At 37.8% G+C, this 21,179-nt stretch overlaps 2 protein-coding genes across 2 annotated transcripts in view; one reads left to right on the forward strand and one right to left on the reverse strand.

Moving 5' to 3' along the window:
- Positions 1 to 21,179, forward strand: part of SLC25A12 (solute carrier family 25 member 12) — a 196,309-nt gene that overhangs the window by 4,255 nt on the left and 170,875 nt on the right. The gene's annotated exons all lie outside the window — the stretch shown is intronic.
- HAT1 (histone acetyltransferase 1) overlaps positions 9,150 to 21,179 on the reverse strand; it is a 62,843-nt gene continuing 50,813 nt past the window's right edge. Inside the window, exons 10-11 of the mRNA XM_025850334.2 lie at positions 19,412 to 19,528; positions 9,150 to 10,234 (exon numbers count right to left, since the gene is read on the reverse strand). Of these exons, the coding sequence (XP_025706119.1) occupies positions 10,067 to 10,234; positions 19,412 to 19,528 (285 nt within the window). The 3' untranslated portion in view covers positions 9,150 to 10,066. The remainder of the gene's footprint in view (positions 10,235 to 19,411; positions 19,529 to 21,179) is intronic.

Below are 21,179 nucleotides of genomic sequence, written 5' to 3' on the forward strand. Positions count from 1 at the left end.
AAAGAGAGAAACAGGCTTCCCGCGGAGCAGGGAACCCAACATGGGGCTCGATCCCAGGACCCTGGGATCATGACCTGAGCTGAAGGCAGACACTTAACGACTGAGCCGCCCAGGCGCCCCCTTGTTGGAACTTTTTTAAAAAAGTCTGGGTTTTGTTTTGTTTTGTTTTCTGTTTACAGAAGTATGTATATGTGCTCTTTAAAAACACTTAGAGGGGCGCCTGGGTGGCTCAGTTGGTTAAACGCCTGCCTTTGGCTCAGGTCATGATCCCAGAGTCCTGGGATCAGCCCTGCATTGGGCTCCCTTGTCAGCGGGGAGTCTGCTTCTCTCTCTCCCTCTGCCCCTCCCCCAGCTTGTGCGCACGCGCGCTCTCTCTCTCTCTCTCTCTCAAATAAAATCTTAAAAAAAAATAAAAACACTTAGAAATACTGAAATGTATAATATAGAAAGTAGAAGTCCCCCAGAAAAGCTTTGTCCAGGTAATCAATATTAACAGGTTGATATATATTCATCCAGAGTTTTTTTTTTTCTATGCAAGTCCCATTGACTGGATTTTCTAAGGGAAGGAACTTGTTGTTAACATGACCTGTCACACATCTTATATGGAGTCCAAGACAGCATACCAGGCAAACCGTATGCAGACACCCAGGAATGCACACTTACCTGGGGCTTTATTCCAGTCTACTGTGCATTCTCTCTTCCTTTTGCCCCCACTCTGCACTTGTTCCCTTTTCTTTGTCTCCACCCTTCTCTAAGATTAGTTACTGGTTTTTTTCTTTCCCCGCTAAAGTGATGGTACACTCCTGGGTACCTTCTCATACCTTTCCATCTTTGTATATTCTTTTACTGGCTTTATGGGTTTTTTTTTTTTTTTAAGATTTATTTATTTATTTATTTATTTATTTATTTATTTGACAGAGAGAGACACAGCGAGAGAGGGAACACAAGCAGGGGGAGTGGGGGAGGGAGAAGCAGGCTTCCCGCTGAGCAGGGAGCCCGATGCGGGGCTCGATCCCAGGACCCTGGGATTATGGCCTGAGCCGAAGGCAGACGCTTAACAACTGAGCCACCCAGGTGCCCCTGGCTTTATGGTTCTGTTTGCGGTATCATGCTTAGTGTGTTTGAGCAAAAATACATGGTCCTGTAGGATTGTGTGAAACCAGTTCCTAGAGAGAGCAGTTTGACCATTAATGTCATAGGTTGAAAATATTTGGAATTTTGATCTTTCCTACCGTAAGCAGGAAACAGTACTCCTTGGTCAGTTAACAGTTATGCAAAATACACTGCGGTAAGAATCTCCGAAGTGGAGATGATGAAAGTGCAAGGGATTTAATAATAGAAAAAGAAAACTAGCTATATGTCCCCTTCTCCCCTCCCACTCTCCGCCTCCACTCTGCAAATTGGCTGACAAACTAAGCAGTAGTGCATTTCTTAACTTCTGCTCGCCTCTCACTCAACACATTCTATATGCAAGACTGAAAGTGTCAAAACAAACAGGAGGGCAGATGCTGCCTCGACCTCTCTTCCCACTGAGCTAGCTCCTCTGTGCTCACCCCATCCACTTTAACCCAGAGAATAACCTGTCTGGAGAGCATTTTCCTCCTCTGAAGCACGCACAAACATCACTGCACTTTCTTTTGCTTGATAAAGGATAAAGGAAGAAAAGCAGCAGCTGCTCTAGGAACAGACAGCAAACAAGCCTCACTGTGGTGGCCCCACGGCCTTCACAAAGGGGGATTCAGAGAGCAAGGCAAACACACTGCACAGCCCAAGACTTCCACACAGATTCACCTGCCAAAATTATTAATTAAAAATCTAAAGAACTGTCCAGGTGAACTGAGAGTCTAACCAAAGCACATTTTCCAACTGATCTTTTATTAAGTTCAAAGAGAGAGAATACAGTTGAAGAACTGGGAAAAGGCTTCAAAGACCATCTAATCCAGCTTTAACTCTGCCCCTTCCAATTTGAAGGTCAAGAGTGGGAGGCCCAGGCAAGAGGTCGTAGCAGAGAAGATACAACCCTTTTCCAGCCTGTGTATGTTATAATACGTACACAGATCTTAAAAAATATTTTTTACGAGATGTTTATAAGCATCTTACACTCTTCCGATATTCGTAAGAGACGGCATTACGCTTTTATTGCATTCTGTTTCTCCACAGGGTTAATGGAAAGCCCCCCAAAATTATGAAATGAAAAATTTCAAAGCTTTGGTTTTATATGTGGTGTCCGTTGATTCATAGCACCGGGGTGTCAAGGGTAGGGACAGTTTCTTTTGGCAGCCAAATAAAGAGCATGGTAAACTATGGTCCCTTTTGAGAATCAGCTTCCAAAGAAAAGGACTGAATATTGTGTTTTTTAGTTCATTTTTTTTTTTTATTAAAGAAAGCACTTCATTCTCTTTTCTTTTGGCAAGTTCTGCTTTGTGGAAATCAGGCTGAGCACAGTCTCATTGTTTAAAGGTGCCACTTGTCTGCCTCAGGTAAACCTATTTTTAAAATTTACATGTTTTATAGTTATATTTTATTTGATAATGATACATGTTCAGCGTTAGTTGCTGAACAATATAGTAATAGTATTGAAATAAAATTTCATATCAAAGTAACACAGTTTTTAAAAACATGCAGTTACAACAAGGGTTACAATTTGAAAAGCGATAATCTCCCATCCTACCCTTTCCCAGTCTGACTGGACTCAACCAATTTGTTTCTAGTTACTGCTCAAAGCCACGCAACCACAGTTTATTATGTTTGGACTCTGACTTTCTTATACTTTTTTTTTTCTTGAGTTCATAGTCTCCTATTATAATTTGGAGCAAATACTTTTAGATATGTTACTCAGTTGCCATCCTCAGATTTCTTTTTATTGGAATCAGATTAGTTTTTTCCACTTTTTTTTAAAAAGATTTTTAAAATTTATTTATTTGACAGAGAGAGACACAGCGAGAGCAGGAACACAAGCAGGGGGAGTGGGAGAGGGAGAAGCAGGCTTCCTGCGGAGCAGGGAGCCCCATGCGGGACTCGATCCCAGGACCCAGGAATCATGACCTGAGCCAAAGGCAGACGCTTAACGACTGAGCCACCCAGGCGCCCTAGTTTTTTCCATTTCTTATACTCTACATCTTAACCTGCTCTTTGATTTCACCTTCATACTGCTAAAGTAGACTTACAAGTAACTTCATCACAAAGTGTGTGATGTAAGTTTTCTAGTTTCTTAGATTTCCAAAACCACCTTTATTTTACTGTCACATTTGATTGCTAGTTTGGGTGTAGGATTCTATACTTTGAAGACATTGTTCCATTGTCTTTTAGCGTGCAGTAGGCTTGATGCCAGGTCTAATGCTATTTAAATGCCCCCTCCTCCCCCAGGTGACCTTTGTTTTGCCATCTGAAAGCATTTAGGATCTTTATTTTATGCTCAGTGTTTTGAAATTTAATAATTTAGTCTATATGTGGGTCTTTTTAGGTAAGTGGTGTAGTGGTTAAGAACCCAAGCAAATTAGACTGCCTTCACTAAAATCCTGGCTCTGTCACTTCCTGTGTGACCTCAGATAAAATAACCTCCCCAGGCCTCACCTGAGAATACCATGTGCCTCTGAGGGCTGTTGTGAGTACTGACAGGACCGATTCAAGTGCTTTGCCGATAGTAAGTGCTCAGTAAATCTTTGATGATGGTTTAACCTTGTTCAAACTTCAGTGAGCTTCTAATTTGAAGGTTGACTTCTTCAACTCTGAGGAATTATCCTCCCTTTTTTTGATAACGTTCTTCTGTTTTCTTTTCCTCTCTGAATTGAAAATAAACTGGCTATCAGATTTCCCATATTGATTTATCTTTTCTCTCACATCTTCTCTTTTCGATGTCCTAGGAAATTTCTTCAACTTTAGGCCCCACATTTCTGCTGCTTGAATTAGAATATTTATTTTAAATTTTCAAGAGCTCTTTTTTATTCACTATTTCTTTTCCACAGTATGTTTTTGTTTCATGCATGCAATAACTTTTCTTTCCCAATTTTTATTTTGAAAATCTAATACAGCAAGGTTGAAGAATCATGTAGTGAGCACCTGTATGTATCTTCCACCTAGATTCAATAATTAAAAATTTTTTGGCACATTTGCTGTTTCTGTTTATATACATATATTTGTCTATGTATGCATGTACATATGTTAGTATATGTATCACACCTACACGTACTTTTTTTCTGGACCATTTGCATGTAAGTTGCACACACTATGACTCTGTCCCTAAATACTTCAGCATGTAACCCCTAGGAGTAAAGACATTTTCTTACACAATCACAGTATCATTATCACAAAAATGCAAAATCCCGTATCACCTAATGTAGAGTCCATATTCAAATTTCTTTATTGTCTTAAATGTGTATTCAACCTACCAAATGTAAAATGTCCATAACCTTTTACTCAGTGATTCCATCACCATCGTGCATAAATACTCCCACATGTACAAAATGGGGGTATACACAAGAATATTCACTGTAGCACTGCTTGTGAGATGGGAAACAATATTAAAATAGGATTGGATTAAACACACTGAAATCAAACTATGGAAGATCAAATAGGTGTTTGGAATCCAGGTGTTTAGAATTGAAGTGTTCTAATATGCACTAATAAAAATGAGTTAAATTTAACTGGAAAACATCTGAGTACTGCATGTGGCATATCAGCATTTGGATAAAACAAAAAATTACAGATATTTGCAGACTGATGATTAACTCTGAGGGACACAAGAGAGGCTGGTAAAAGTAACTGCCTCTGGAGGAGGGTGACAATTCAGGTGACTGGGTGGAGGGGAGGGCAGCTTCTCATCAAGTACTCTTACTCATTTTGACTTTTGTACAATGTCTATGTTACATAATAAAAAATAGTGCTAACATGGATGAATATTTAATCCTATGTAGTAGTGGTTCTCAACCAAGGGTGATTTTGTCCCCCACAGGACAGGTGGCAATGTCTAAACACGTTTGGTTGTTACAGCTAGAGTTGAGGGTAGTGCTAATGGCATCTAGTAGCTCACAGTACATAGATCAGCCCCACACAACAAAGAATGACCTGGCTCAAAATGTCAGTAGTACTGAGATTGAGAAACCCTGCTGTACAGCAATTCTGGATGATAAGGTTTGAGAAGAGCTAAGCAAGACTAAAGGGATAAACAGTCAGGTGCATATGCCTAAGCATTCAAATCACTGTGACTTTAAGGTAATTCATATTTCTAGCTGTGAATGAGGATGGTTAGATTAGTCCAGTATGCATAATTTATTCCACATTGGTACAGTTCAAGCTTCTGTAACCTTAGTTCATGTTAATTTCACTGTTTTAAATGTAGTATAGTCACTAGAAGAATGAGATCAGAAGAAGGTACATGATTTCTAGGGCTTCAGTGTGCAGGTATACTTGCACATGTATAGGAATATGCATTGCAATACTGTTGGTAATGGAAAATACTGGAAACCACCTAAATAATAGGGAACTGGTAAAGTAACTTATGGTATATCCATACAGTGGAATACTGTGCAGCCATTAAACAAGATAGCTTTAATGAGCTCTAAGATATATCAAGTTTATTTTTCAAAAATATTTATTTATTTATTAGAAAGAGATCGTGCAAGTAGGGAGAGGGGCAGAGGGAAAGAATCTCAAGCAAACTCCCCACTAAGCCTGGAGCCTGGCGTGGGGCTCCATCCCAGGACCCCGATATCATGACCTGAGCAGCAATCAAGAGCCAGCTGCTTAACTGACTGAGCCACCGAGGTGCCCCAAGGTATATCGCCTAAAAAGGAAGTTGGAGGGGTGCCTGGGTGGCTCAGTCGATTACTTCTAACTTGATTTTGGCTCAGGTCATGATCTCACGGTTGTGAGATTGAGCCCCGTATCTGGCTTCGTGCTCTCTCCCTCTCCTGCCCCACCCCTGCTCGTGTGCTCCCCCCCATAAATAAATCTTAAAAAAAATAAAAAGCAACTTAAGAGAACAATATATGTAGGTTACCATATGCAAAATAAGACATATACATATGTGCTCATTTATGCATATATCTCTGAATGTGTGATATACATTCAGATATATACTCAAAATTATCAGAAACAGGGTTGTTTCTGGAGGACTGGGGTGAGGTTTTTTCTTTATGCCCTTTTGCATTTTTGTACTATGTGCACACTACTTGTATATATAAGACAGCTCTACCCAATCAATGAGTAAATGCACAGTATAACTCCACTATAACACATAATACAAGGGAGAATGAAATATGTATTATAATAAAGATATAAAAGAATATGGAAACAAAAAGTGTAGATGTTGAAAACTTGAAAATGTTGAGAGAAAATGAGGAACTTCAAGCCATACTTCAAATGAGGCACCATTACTTTTAGTCATTATAACCAAATATCCTTTTCCTAATACCTGCTCCTCTATGGTTATAAAAACAAGAGGGCAGTTAGGGGATTTGTCTGGTACCTAGGGTGAATGTCATGCAAGAGAGGTATTTTCCAGATGCTGATGAAAAAAAGCCCCTCTTACCAACTGAGCCACCCAGGGGCCCAAAAAGCCCCTCTTACAAAGAGCTTTAGTGGGCTGACAAGCTTAAGACTTGGTTGGCTGGGCGCCTGGGTGGCTCAGTTGGTTAAGCGACTGCCTTCGGCTCAGGTCATGATCCTGGAGTCCCGGGATCGGGTCCCACATCGGGCTCCCTGCGCAGCGGGGAGTCTGCTTCTCCCTCTGACCCTCTCCCCTCTCATGCTCTCTATCTCATTCTCTCTCTCTCAAATAAATAAATAAATAAAATCTTTAAAAAAAAAAAAAAGACTTGGTTGGCCTACTTGATAGAAAATGAGATGAAGAAGAAGTCAGAAGCCTAGGGGATAGTCCTGACTTTGCAATAAATTTATAATGTGACCTTATGCAAGTGAACCTCTGGAACTATTGTCCATCTATAAAGTGAGAGTGTAGATCCCAAAAGATAAATTGAAAAAATCAAATGGATAATTCATATTAGGGAAAAATTTTCATTAAAAAATGGAAGAATATTCAGCTTTCCCATTAAGCAAAAGGAATATAATTTGAGATTTTATACTATTGAAACAAAATCAATATCCCATGCCACTGAAATTGTTAAAACTAGTACACACATTCATGTTAGTAATTTACAAGCTATTCTGTAAAATACGGCATGTTTGTATAACTGAGCCATAGAGATATTCCTGCATTTTGATTCAGTAACTTCATTTCTGAGGAATTTATCTTAAGGAAATGATTTAGCAGATACAAAAATATATATACACAAAGGCATTAATTCATTTGAATGTTTTAATAAAAAAACCTAAGTAAATAGTTTATTATGGGCATATCAATATGAAATATTGTTCCTGTTAGGACCATTTTAAGCACTGGAAACATTAAAAATACTATGTTTAATGTAAATACAGAGATAATATACAAATGTAAAATAATTTCACTCAGAAGGAAGAATTATGGGCGCGACTGGGTGGCTGAATCGGTTAAGCGTCCGACTCTTGATTTCAGGTCATGATCCCAGGATCCTGGGATTGAGTTCCACATCAGGCAGGGAGTCTGCTAGAGGATTCTCTCTTCCTCCGCCTCTCCCCAAGCTCATGTTCTCTCTAATAAATAAATAAACCTTAAAAAAAAAAAGGAAGAATTATGGGTACTTTATTATTTAATCAGTATTTTATACTGTTAAACAGACTTTTAAATTCTAATAAAAAGAATTTAAGATTGAGTTTAAGGAACTAAGTCTTTTGAGCTCTAAAGTCTATGATTCTAATCATTCTCTGATACAGTGTTGGGGGCTTTGCTGTCCACTTTCCTCTAGTAGGCAAGGATGGCAGTGGATGAGATAAATTTTCAGAATAGACAGGGTTGATACAGCAAGCTGGGGCCCTGGCAATCTGGAGACAACCAGGGACAGTGTTTTTTTTTTTTTTCTCTCACACTTTATGAATTTTGAAAATACTTCCAAAAATACTTTATTTTAGATATATACCACATCTACACTCACATTTTAATATAAAAGCATTTAGAATGAGAAGAAAAGATATGAAAAGGATAAACATGTATCTTGGAAGGGGGAGGAAACCTAGCGATAATTCTAGTACAACCTCAGTTTACAGATGAAAAAACTGATGCTCAGGAAGGAAACATGTTCTTACATATAGAGAAAATAAAATTTGGATGACAGGGGAAAAATTAAGGATGATGGGGGAGGGAAGGTCAATGAAAAAAGTAAAGGCCAAAAGTAAATACACATGTGTATGTGGATGATAAAATGGGTGAAGCCTACTACTGGAGGGTGGAAAAGTGATCCCCAGGACCTAGAAGGTGGCTGTATTGGGTTTATACATGGTCCTACTACACACCCATCCTGGTATTTAATTACACTACACAAGGTACAGATCTATCAGATTTTCAACCCTTCTAAATCCAAATGAAGGTACAGCCTCTCAAGTCCCAAAGACTAATGCTAAACCAGATTTTTATCCATAAATTTATCACAGAACATTGCTTTACAAAAAGTACAGAAATTGGTATTCCACTGGCTTTCTCTGGTTTCTACATCAAAAATATGTTGAAAGATAATTTGTTTAGATTGTACTGTTCTCCCCGCCCCCAACTTGGTTGGTAGCTCATCTCAAGGTATCGAATGTGAATTTCTAATAAAAATTTTTAAAATTAGCTAATTTAGATGGAAAGCAAATTGCTTTCATGTATTTTCAGAAAGGATTTTAACTGAACTAGTTCATTCTATGTGAACAAACTATGTACATATATACTTTCAGAAATCCAAGTTTCATCTATATATATAAGCTTTTGAGATGAGACTAAAACTTTTCCAACACCCTGGAAGGGGGGCTTGGCTTAGTGCCGTTGGTGTGCTGCTGGCCACAGCTATCTTGTATCCAGAGGGTACTAGTTACTTTGCTTCTCCTATGTTTGACAAGTTTTATTGATGGAAAGCTGATCTAAGGACAAGACTGCTTATCCAAGTTGGGATTTTGCCTTAAGCATTGAACAAATCAGATTTTAAAAGTAAAGTTCAACTTACATCCCATTTTTTATTTTATACAATACCTCACTCACTGGTACACATTATAAACATGAGGCTTTTACTTTTAATGATTCCATGATTCCATATCAAGCAATTTATTTATACTCTAATAAAAATAAAGTAAAACTATAGTAAGCAGTTTATCATTACTTTGGGCTTTTATCCTGTTGGACTTCGACATCTTCAGAACCTTGTAACAAATCACAACACATATAAACCTCATTTTACACAAGATATATTTCAATAATGGTGTATAAATTGATTTTTATAAACTGATTTATCATTTTACATTATTATTTATAAAACTTTTATGCTAACTTTTTTCAAAATTTTATTTATACATTTATGCTAACTTATAAATTATCCTCAATTAATATGTGATGTCAAACATTTTGGCTTTAGGCTATATCTAGTTTCCTTTCTCTCTTTTACCCACCCATCCTGCCCCCAACAAACAGTTAATAGAAGAGTTTATTTAAAACAAAACAAATCTATACTAGGAATATTTCGTATTTGGAGAAATCACACAGGAAAAACAAGATTACTAGGAAGACCTTAAAGAAATGCATTTTAAAGGTGCCTAAAATTAGCCTAAAAGCCATTTGTGACAACATGAATGGACCTAGAGGGTATTATGTGATGTGAAAACCTGAAGTTTTTTAACAAGACCAAAAAGTTTATTGTTAGTACTTAAGAATCATACCATCACACATTAGCATATCACAACTAAGCATTTATTATACTGTTAAGAAGGGAAGCAACTGCAGTGGTATTTCAGAAGCTATATATTTTTTTAAAATGTAATATATGCTCATAGACTCTAAACAGTATTTTAAAATATACAATCTCTCCAAAAGAAAATATTCAACTAAAGATAGATAACTTTTAATGTAAGTAAATGTTACAAGAGTTTAAAATTAAAGTCATCATCAGATTTTCCACAACACAATGTACAGAAATTTGCAAACTTCCTGTACAGAGCCAAATAATCTCTACTCTTGAGCGAGGCGTTCAATAACACGTCGGTAATCTTCCACAAGTTCCTGAAAGCTTTCTTCCAGCTGTTCATGTTGCATGCTTATTTCTATTTGGTTCATCTGGTTTGTCAGTTCTTCTGGTCTGAGACATTTTCTCATTTTAGCAAGATCTCTCTGCTTTTTCTAAGCAACAAACACAATTATTGGTTAGACTAAGAAAGAAGATAAATCTCTTTATATTCTTTGAATTTTAAGTCTCCACTGTTAAAAATAAGATTAGTAGGAATATGCCCAAATTTGTCCCACACAGTTTTTTCCTTAAGGAAGCCTAAACATAATGTTAACCATGAATTACAAAACCTCTAAGTGGAGTTAACTAGGAGACTCGGAATTTGTGTCAAATGATGGGTAAATATACATGTCACTAACAGCCCCTTCTCCAAAGCATAATAAAGAACTGGCCAGTGTAGACACTCAAAAATTTCTTTAGTAAATAAATATATTAACTGAAGAAAGACAACTGAGATTAAGTGCTATTATTCTTCATTTCACTATTCATTCATTAATTCATTGCTAATGTTTTAATTCCAAACTGCTTTTTCCTGACCTAAGTTCATCTCTGTTTCCTTACCCAGCATGTATTTATGGACCACATATTAATTTTAACATAAACTGAAAAGTTTCAGAAAGATAACCAAAAACTGTCCCACTTTAAAAAGATAATATTAACCAGCACTTACTGAATTTCTACTATCCAGAAATACATTATCTTATTAACCTGCCCAACCCTCCACCCACCACATTTTACTGAGAAGGAACCCACCATGCTGGGCCAGAAGGGAGCCAGTAACAACTTTCAGGTAGGACACTGTCAGAACAACACTGTTAGTAATGCTGAGGATGGGACTGGAGGACCACGTTAGGAGCCACTGCAAAAATTCAAGTGAGATGATGAAAGCCTAGACCAAGTCAGTAGGAGCGGAGATGGAGGGGAAAGGGCAGATTTAGGGAAGAAAATATTGGGTGATATGGGGAATGAAGAATGACTCCGAGATTCCTGGATAGGTGGCAACACTGCAATACAGTATGGAAACACTGTAATACAGGAAACTTTAATACATTTTGGGTAAATTGTTCTAGATTAATATATGAAAATTCTACTAGAACATATAATAAAGAGATAACTTTACATAAAGATCAGAAATCACATGTATTAACTCATGTAATCCTAACTATAAGATAGGTAGTCTAATTTTCTACAGTTGATAAAGAAAAAATAGGATATGGGAGTTGAATAACTTGACACAAAGGTAGTAAGATGAGAGGCCAGGATGCAAACCCCAACAATCTGGTTGGAAATCTGTATTATTTAGTTCCTGTATCTAACTGATTTTCAAAAGACTATTAAAAAAAAATCCCTAAATCCATCCTAAAAACTAATAAATGTCCCTTAAAGAGAACCCTAATAATTTTGGAATACTAGGAAAATGTGTCATGGTTACTACTTAAAATGCTCAAAATAAAGCTATATTAATAACCACATGTTTTTATTTATTTTATTTTAAAGTAAGCTCAATACCCAACGTGGGGCTTGAATTCATGACTCTGAGATCAAGAGTTTCATACTCCACCAACTGAGCCAGCCAGGTGCCCCTATAACCAATGACATGTTTTTAAAACAAGGTAACAACAATAATGTTTGGAGATAAGCCTTTCTGACACTACAAAAAAATTAGGTTGATCCTGGTCTAAATTGGTGGAACCAATAGTAAATAAGGTTGCTACTACTATAACCAGAAATAAAAAAAGTTAACTTCATTAATATAAAACACCCTTCTAAAGCAGAACTTCTCAAACTTCAATGTGCATGCAGATCACCTGAGGACCTTGGTAAAATGCAGATTCTGACTGAGTAGGTGTGGGGGACAAGATTCTGCATTTTTTTTTTTTTTTAAGATTTATTCATTTGCTAAAGAGAGAGAACAAGCAGGGGGAGAGGCAGGGAGAGGGAGAAGCAGGCTCCCCACCAAGCAGGAAGCCCGACTCTGGGTGGGGGTGCGGGTGCTCAATCCCAGGACCTGAGATCATGACCTAAGGCATACACTGAATCGACTGAGCCACCCAGGTGCCCCCAAGATTCTGCATTTCTAACAAGCTCCTAAGTGATGTTAATGTTACCGATCTACTGATCACACTATGACTATCAGTTCCAGAGAAGATGAAATTTCAAATTTATTGTTCCTAAGACCCACCAGGACAGTGTATTCCTTACTCTTCAATCATGTGAATGATAAATGCTTTGTTTCTGCTGTAAAAGTTATTTTTTCTACCAACAGGCATGACTGCACTATATAAGAGCATTTAACTTAAGAAAGCAGTTCAGGAACTAAAGGGTAATTCATGAGCAAATTACTGTGGTGTGTGATAGGAATAGAAGCTATTTTTCTAAATTGCTAACCAGTTATAATGTTTATTAAATAATCTAACCCCATTGCTTGAAGATACCTCCAATCATATTAAATTCTTATATATATAATAGAACCATCATATTAAATTCTTAAATACTTCTAGACTATCAAATTTTGTTGCAAATAACCTATACAATGAATCCTGTGCCAGTAACATACTGTTTTAAATTATTATGCTGTTCTTAAATTTGAGAGTTTACATCCTCAATTTATCACCCCCTGACCTTCAATTTCTTCACTGGATGTCAGAATTAATCACTACTGTAATTTCTATTGGTATGATGGAAAATTTATGAATTAGCAGTGCCCGGGTGGCTCAGTCTGTTAAGCATCTGACTTCGGCTCAGGTCATGATCTCAGGGTCCTGGAATGGAGTCCTGTGTCAGGCTCCCTGCTCAGTGGGGGGGTCTGCTTTTCCCTCTGCCTCTCCACCCCCCACCCCCATCCCCCCCACTTGTGTTCAGTGCTTCCACGCTCTCTCTCAAATAAATAAATAAAATCTTTTTAAAAATGGTAATAAAATAAAATACATAGGAATAAAAATATCTATAAATAGCTTTATGGAAAAAATATAAAACTATATATTTAAGCTCCTCCTGAACATGTAAGGTATAATTCAATTTTAAAAAACAATTTGAGGTTATTAGCTTTATTGGCCTTTAATATTCCTTTAATTGTATATATTCCATTGTCTATAAGTATATTACAAATTAATCTTTTTAAAGAATGTGTAAAAAAAACACTTAAAAAACCCCAAAGTGATTTGGGGAACACCCCTATCCAGCAAAGTGAAATACCCTGGGAGAACAAATGAAACAATGAAAGGTAGAACCCCTAAGATTGGAATAGATATTCTATAAGCTTTAGAATAATTTTCTTCCCACCAAAACCAAAAACTTAATTCCTTTATAGATTAGGGCAGTTCATAATTTTTAATTAATGAAGACAAATTAAAGATAGCATTATTTTAAACTTATTTATGTTAACATTTGGCTTGGATATGAATTTTTCCAGAAAATAATCCTTTCTTTTTGCCTAGCTTTTACATGTTCCCAGAGGGCTTACAAATATAATCTCAAAAATGCTACCACCTCTAAGGCCTCCTTAATTTCCTTTGGCTGAACTAGTCACTTTTGTGAAGTACAGAGATAAGGATATTTTGTAAGAATTTTAAAATAATAATGGTGTGGAAGCATATTAATTCCAAAGACTTGTCAAAAGACATCTTTTAAAACATGCACCACAGGGCGCCTGGGTGGCTCAGATGGTTAAGCGTCTGCCTTCGGCTCAGGTCATGATCCCAGGGTCCTGGGATCGAGTCCCGCATCGGGCTCCCTGCTCAGCGGGGAGCCTGCTTCTCCCTCTGCTTCTCTCTCTCTCTCCCCGTCTCTCATGAATAAATAAATAAAATCTTAAAACATGCACCACAGTATTTTATTTCTTTCTGTTCAATTCCTAACTATGGAGGCATTTCCATTTTATGGAAGGGAAGCCTAATACCCAAGTATTAATAAGTTGTCAATAGTTACACAATTTCTAAAAGAACCAGATCTCAAAAACTGAGTTTCCAGATTCCAAATGCAATGATATTAACAATGATTCTAAATTTTATATTTGTACACCAACTAAGAATTAAAATAGTCCCATGAAACAATATAAAAGCTTTATAATGCTAAAACGAAACAGCTACACAAATTTTTCTTTTTTTAGCCAAATGGTTCAAATTTGTCATTTTTTGAACACCTGAAAATCACTTCTGTACTAGAGATGGAGTTACTTTTTGTGCTTTAAAAAAATGATTCTAGTTGATATAGGTTATTCCCCCCGCCTCTGGCACTGATACAAATGAATTACCAGTGTTTAAAGACTTTTAATGCAAGGTACAAGTACTTCTAATAGCTACCCAAATAATTTCTTAGTGGGAGAGTGTGTTTAGACTGACAGGTAACCTTGATTCCTCAAATAGAGGCAGCACAGAATTTGCTATCAATAAATAAATAATTTCATACCTCAGTAATAACAGTGACAATCAAAATTATAATTTTTCATAAAATGTGAAAGTAAACATGTAAATTTTACACTCCAAACTTTCCCTATTAGGCATAATTTTAAAGACCTAAAAGAGTTCTAAATCACACTCATTATTAAGCAATTTCACTTTATTCTTAAATACAATTTTACATCTGAGAATACTGTAATAACACAACAAAGTATATAATACCATACTGGAACAACAAATTGAAGAAAATCATCTGCATCCATTCAACAAGGAAATCACAGCACTCCTCCCATGCCTATTGGACATTTAACTCATTTCTAGACTTTCTTAAAGTTTGTGGTAGATTTCCTACCCCAAGCATTGGGACTATCAACCTAAAGTAGGGGAGGGGGACCCTCAAGTTTTCTTGTTTTTCTCAATGGGATAGAATACTGGATAACTGAACTTATTAAAATGTACATTACTATAAATACAGTTCAAGCAAGCCTCTGAAGAAGTGATCTGTGTATAAGCTTTAGTGCAAGGATGGTGATACTCAGCTGTGTTAAGAACCTGGAGAGTTTAGGGGCGCATGGGTGGCTCAGCTGGTTGGGCGACTGTCTTTGGCTCAGGTCATGATCCTGGAGTCCTGGGATCGAGTCCCACATTGGGCTCCCTGCTCGGCGGGGAGTCTGCTTCTCCCTCTGACCCTCTTCCCTCTCGTGCTCTCTCTCTCTCATTCTTTCTCTCTCAAATAAAGAAATAAAATCTTAAAAAAAAAAAAAAAAGAACCTGAAGAGTTTAATAACCAGTTTTCAGTTGTCTTTCAGATAGGTCAACTTGTTTGCAGGTGAGGATACTTAATATAAAAAATCAAATCATTACTATTCTTTAAGAGTAAAAAATACTTGCTTTTATGAACTACAGAAATTCCTATTTGGCATGAGTTTGTGACCACTTAGAATTCATCATCTCTCATGTGCTACATCTATCTATATAAAACATCAAATAATTATCTGAGATGCATAATTCAATAAATTATTTTACTTTACTGAAACAGTTTAGTAAAAGCATACCTCAGTTTACTGTGCTTTGCAGATATTGTTTTTTTACAAATCAAAGGTCTGTGGCAAACCTGCATCAAGCAAGTCTACTGGCACCATTTTTCCCAGCAGTATTTGTTCACTTCATGTCTCTGTGTCTCATTTTGGTAATTCTTGCAAGATTTCAAACTTTTTCATTACTATTATATTTGTGGTGGTGATCTATGATTAGTGTTCTTTGATGTTACTATTGTAATTATTTTGGGGCACCACAAACTGAGCCACAGATGATGAACTTAATGTTGTGTGTATTCTGACTGTACCACCGACCAGGTGTTCCCCGCCCCTCCTCAGGTCTCCCTATTCCCTGAGACACAACAATATTGAAATTGACCCTACAATGGCCTCTAAGTGTTCAAGTGAAAGGAAGAAATTGCACATCTCACACTTTAAATCAAAGCCAGAAGTGATTAAGCTTAGTGAGAAGGCATATTGAAAGCTGAGATAAGCCAAAAAGTAGGTCTCTTGTGCCAAACAGGCAAAGTTGCGAATGCAAAGTTCTTCAAGGAAATTGAAAGTACTACTCCAGTGAACGCACAAATGATAAGAAAACAAAACAAACTTACTGCTGATATGGAGAAGGTTTTAGTGGTCTGGATAGAAGATCAAACCAGCCACAACATTCCCTTAAGCCAAAACCTAATCCAGAGCAAGGCCCTAACTTTCTTCAATTCTCTGAAGGCTGAGAGAGATGAGGAGGCTGCAGAAGAAAAGTCTGAAACTAGCAAAGGTTGGTTCATGAGGTTTAAGGAAAGAAGTCATTTCCATAACATAAAAGTGCAAGGGGAAGCAGCAAGTGTTGACGGAGAAACTGCAGCAAGTTATCCAGAAGCTCTAGCTAAGATAATTAATGAGAGTGGCTACACTAAACAAAAGATTTTCAGTGTAGACAAAACAGCCGCCTTCTTCTTTTAAGTTTATTTAAGTAATCTCTATTCCCAACGTGGGGCTCAAACCCACGACCCTGAGATTAAGAGTCACATGCTTTATTTTTTTTAAGATTTTATTTGAGAGAGAGAAAGAGAGAAAATGGTGGGGAGGGGCAGAGAGAGAGAGAGAGAGAGAGAGAGAGAGAGAGAAGCAGACTCCCTGCTGAGCAGGAAGCCCAACATGGGGCCCGATCCCAGGACCCAGAGATCATGACCTGAGCTGAAGGCAGACACTTAACTGACTGAGCGACCCAGGTGCCCCGAGTCACATGCTCTTCTGAGCCAGCCAGGCACCCCAAAACAGCCTTCTAGTGCAGAAGATGCCATCTAGGGCTTTCATGGCTAGAGAGGAGATGCTTGGCTTCAAAGCTTCAAAGGATACGTTGAGTCCCTTGTTTAGGGTTTAATCACAGGTCCCTAATGCAGCTGGCGACTAAATTGAAGCCAATGCTCAATGACCATTCCCAATATCCTAGGGCGCTCAAAAACTATGCTAGTTTTACTCTGCCTGTATTCTAAGGGAAGAACAAAGCCTAGATGACAGCACATCTGTTTGCAACACAGTTTACAGAATATTTTAAGCTCACTGTTGAGACCTACTGCTCAGAAAAAAGGATTCCTTTTAAAAAGATCACTGCTCACTGGCACTGTACCTAGTTACCCAAGAGATGATGGAGATGTACAACGAAACTGATGTTGTCTTCATGTCTGCTAACACAATATCCACTCTATAGCCCATGAATTGAGGAGCAATTTCGATTTTCAAGTCTTACTATTTAAGAAGTACATTTCCTAAGGCTATAGTTGCTGTAGATAGTGATTCCTCTGATAGACCTAGGCAGAGTAAACTGAAAACCTCTGGAAAGGATTCAGCATTCTAGATGCCAGTAAGAACACCCATGATTCATGGGAAGAGGCAAAATATCAACCTTAATGAAGGGAATGTGGAAGAAGTTTATTCCAGCCCTCATGGATGACTCTGAGGGGTTCAAGACTTCAGTGAAGGAAGTAACCACAGATGTAGTGGAATTGCAAGAGAACCAGAATGCGAAGTAGAGCCTGAAGGTGTGACTGAATTGTTGCAATCTCATGATAAAACTTGAACAGATGAGGAGTTGCTTCTTGTGGATAGGCAAAGAAAGTGATTTCTTGAGATGTAAACTATTCCTGATGAAGATGCTGTGAAGGAGTTAGAATATTACATAAACTTAGTTGATAAAGCAGCAGCAGGGTTTGTGAGTACTGACTCCCAATTTTGAAAAAAGTTCTATTGTAGATAAAATGCTATCAAACAGCATCACATGCTATAGAGAAAGGAAGAATCAACTGATGTGACAAACTTCACTTTGTCTTATTTTAAGAAACTGTTATAGCGAACCTCAACCTTCAGCAACCACCACCCTGATCACAGTCAGCAGCCATTAACATCAAGGTGAGACACTCTACCAGCAAAAACATTATGACTCACTCAAAGCTCAGATAATGGTTACCATTTTTTAGCAATAAAAGTATTTTTAAACTAAGGTACGTCTGTTTTTAAACATAATGCTATTGTACGCTAAGCAAAATACAGTACAGTGTAAACGTAACTTTTATATGCACTGGAAAACCAAAAAATTCATTTGACTTGCTTTACTGCTGCAATATTCACTTTACTGCAGGGGTCTCAAACTGAACCTGCAGTATCTCCAAGGTGTGCCTGTATTCTGAAATGCTGCCATAACATCGCATTACACTGTTCTATATGCCCAAATTTCAACATAAAGACATTTTCTAGATGACAAATTAATATTACGTCAAAACTCAAAACTTTTGGAAAGAACCATTTTTACCAATTTTCTGATGTTTCTGAAATGATTAATATCAAAGAATAAAATGCTACTTTGAACAATTTGGGGGAAGAGAGACCATTACAATGTATTACAACCTGTTTTAGGTAGTCCATAAGACAGAAAATTTTTGGATTTGTCATTTATGTTCCCAGCTATTGCACTGTATAAGCCTACAGGTATAGTGTATATAAATGTAGCAACCACATGTCAGGTGTTCATTAATTATTTATTGAACAAATTAACAAATATTCTCACCAATCAGCTTACTGCGCAGCCGCAGCTATCATAGCAAATCCTCATTCACACAGGCTGTCATGGGCAATATCTACCTCAATAATAGCCAAATGATGATGAGGAAAAACCTGAGCTCCTAAGGAGGGCAAGTTTCTGAGAGGAAAATATGGGAGATCAGAAAATGGGTAGGGGGTAGAGGGCAAGAAGAAAGACTGTTAAAAAAAAAAAGTAAATAGTATTATGCTGCAGTTTCAGCTATGGTAAAGTACAGAGGTTAAAAATGGCAATGAAGGCCATATTTAGGAAGAAGGGAGCAATTGCAAAGACAATATATATAACAACTAGGAAACTAGAGACTTAGAACAAGTTTAGTTTAGGACAAACTAGAGACTATTAACCAGATAATTTATTCAGGAAAAGTCTGAGCATTCAGATTTTTAAAAGATGGCAAACATATGAAGTAAAAAGTAACCATGGGTAGACTATCTTTGGGATTAGTTTTTAAGTGAATGAAAACAGATTTATAGCTTGCACTGGAAAATTATGACAGTAAAACTTCTTATAACTAAGGGAAGAATATTTTCACTTTTGTAAAAGTTAATTTAGGAAAATGATTTAGACTGTCCCATACACCAGCAATTGCTACACTTTCTTCTCACCTTTTTTTTAAAGTAAACTCTACCCCCAATATGGAGCTTGAATTCTCGACCCCAAGATCAAGTCACATGCTCTACAGACTGAGCCAGCCAGGTGCCCCTCTTCTCCATTTTTAAACAGTGACAAGAATATAATGTTTAAGACTCTGGAAAGTCCTACCTTATACGGACTAATCAGTCTTCTTTTAATGTCCAGTCTATAGCTTCTGTATTGTTCAGCATTACTCATGTCAGTTACCAGCAGTCGAAGAATTTCATAAACCCGCCTAGCATGTTGCTTAATGAAACAAAAGAAAAACATGAACACTTTTAATTACAAAATAGTGACACTTTCCCAAAAGAACACAGGATATACTGAGTATCTGCTATGGGCCAGAAATTGTGCTAGGTACCAGATGAAACACAATAAAAGATAGTCTCTGCCCTTGAGGAACTAGCAGCCCAATAGGTAACACAAATGACTGAGGTATGGTTAATTTAATGATGGAAATATGCGTAGGGTATTATGGTAGCATAGCCTGGGAATGGTGTAAATGTTAGAAGAGGATTCCTGGGGAAAGAAAACCTGAGCTAAATCTTTTTTTTTTTAATAGATTTTATTTATTTATTTGAGAGAGAGAGAATGAGAGATAGAGAGCACGAGAGGGAAGAGGGTCAGAGGGAGAAGCAGACTCCCTGCTGAGCAGGGAGCCCGATGTGGGACTCGATCCTGGGACTCCAGGATCATGACCTGAGCCGAAGGCAGTCGCTTAACCAACTGAGCCACCCAGGCGCCCAACCTGAGCTAAATCTTAAAGGGAAGAGACCACGCCAGTCTAGAAAGAGGAGAGGGCACTATGAGTGTACAAGGGCACACAGCACACATGTGCAAGACTGAGGCGGCTTGACACGGCTGGGGCACAAAATGAAAAGTAGTGAGAAGGGACGTGAGGACAGAGCAGAAGCACAGAGCCTCACATACTATATTAAAGAGTTGGGCTTTTATCTAGTAGGTGATGGATTTTATTTTTATTTTATTATTTTTAAAAGATTTCATTTATTTTAGAGAGAGAGTGTGTGAGCAGGGGGAGGAGGAGAGGGAGAGCATCTCCAGCAGATTCCACACTGAGCACAGAGCCCAATGTGGGACTCGATCCCAGGGCCCCAAGATCATGACCTGAGCTGAAACCAAGAGTCATACGCCTAACTGACTGAGCCACCCAGGTGCCCCCAGGTGATGGATTTTAAATGGGGGCGTGAGCAAAGTGCACAAATATGAGTTTTAAGAAAAACATTTTGGGGCGCCTGGGTGGCTCAGTCATTAAGTGCCTGCCTTCAGCTCAGGTCATGATTCCAGGGTCCTGGGATCGAGCCCTGCACTGGGCTCCCTGCTCCGCAGGAAGCCTGCTTCTCCCTCTCCCGCTCCCCCTGCTTGTGTTCCCTCTCTCACTGTGTCTCTGTCAAATAAATAAAATCTTTAAAAAAAAAAAAAATTCTCTCAGCTACATAGAAATGGTAGCAAAAAGGAGGGCAGGGAGACCAATTAAGAGGCTGTGCTATTAAATCAGGCAAAAAATGATGAAGGCATTTGAACTAAGACAGAATCAGTAAGAATACTAAAGGAACAAGGATTCTAATACAGAGAAGAGGAAAGATTGGGTGTGGAGGAGGGTGTGGAATGACTGAGTTTTCACAGCCTAGGAGAGATTTAGAAGGCACCAGAACATATAAATCTGAAGAAAACTCTAGTCTAAGAATGAGGATTTAAGCAGTATTAGTTTACAGGCAAGAGTTAAAACCATAGTATTGGTTAGGAAAGCATAAACAGTGAAAAAATGAGGGAGAGGTCAGAACCCTGTAGTACAGTGACAGTTACAGGGCAGAGAAAAACAAAGAAATATTAGAAAAATCAAGAAATCTTGGAATCACTGAAGCCAAAAGAGTAGCCC

Source organism: Callorhinus ursinus, unplaced genomic scaffold (genome assembly GCF_003265705.2).
Source record: "Callorhinus ursinus isolate GAN/ISIS: 27379988/994484 unplaced genomic scaffold, GSC_fseal_2.0 scaffold2, whole genome shotgun sequence".
NCBI lineage: Eukaryota > Metazoa > Chordata > Mammalia > Carnivora > Otariidae > Callorhinus > Callorhinus ursinus.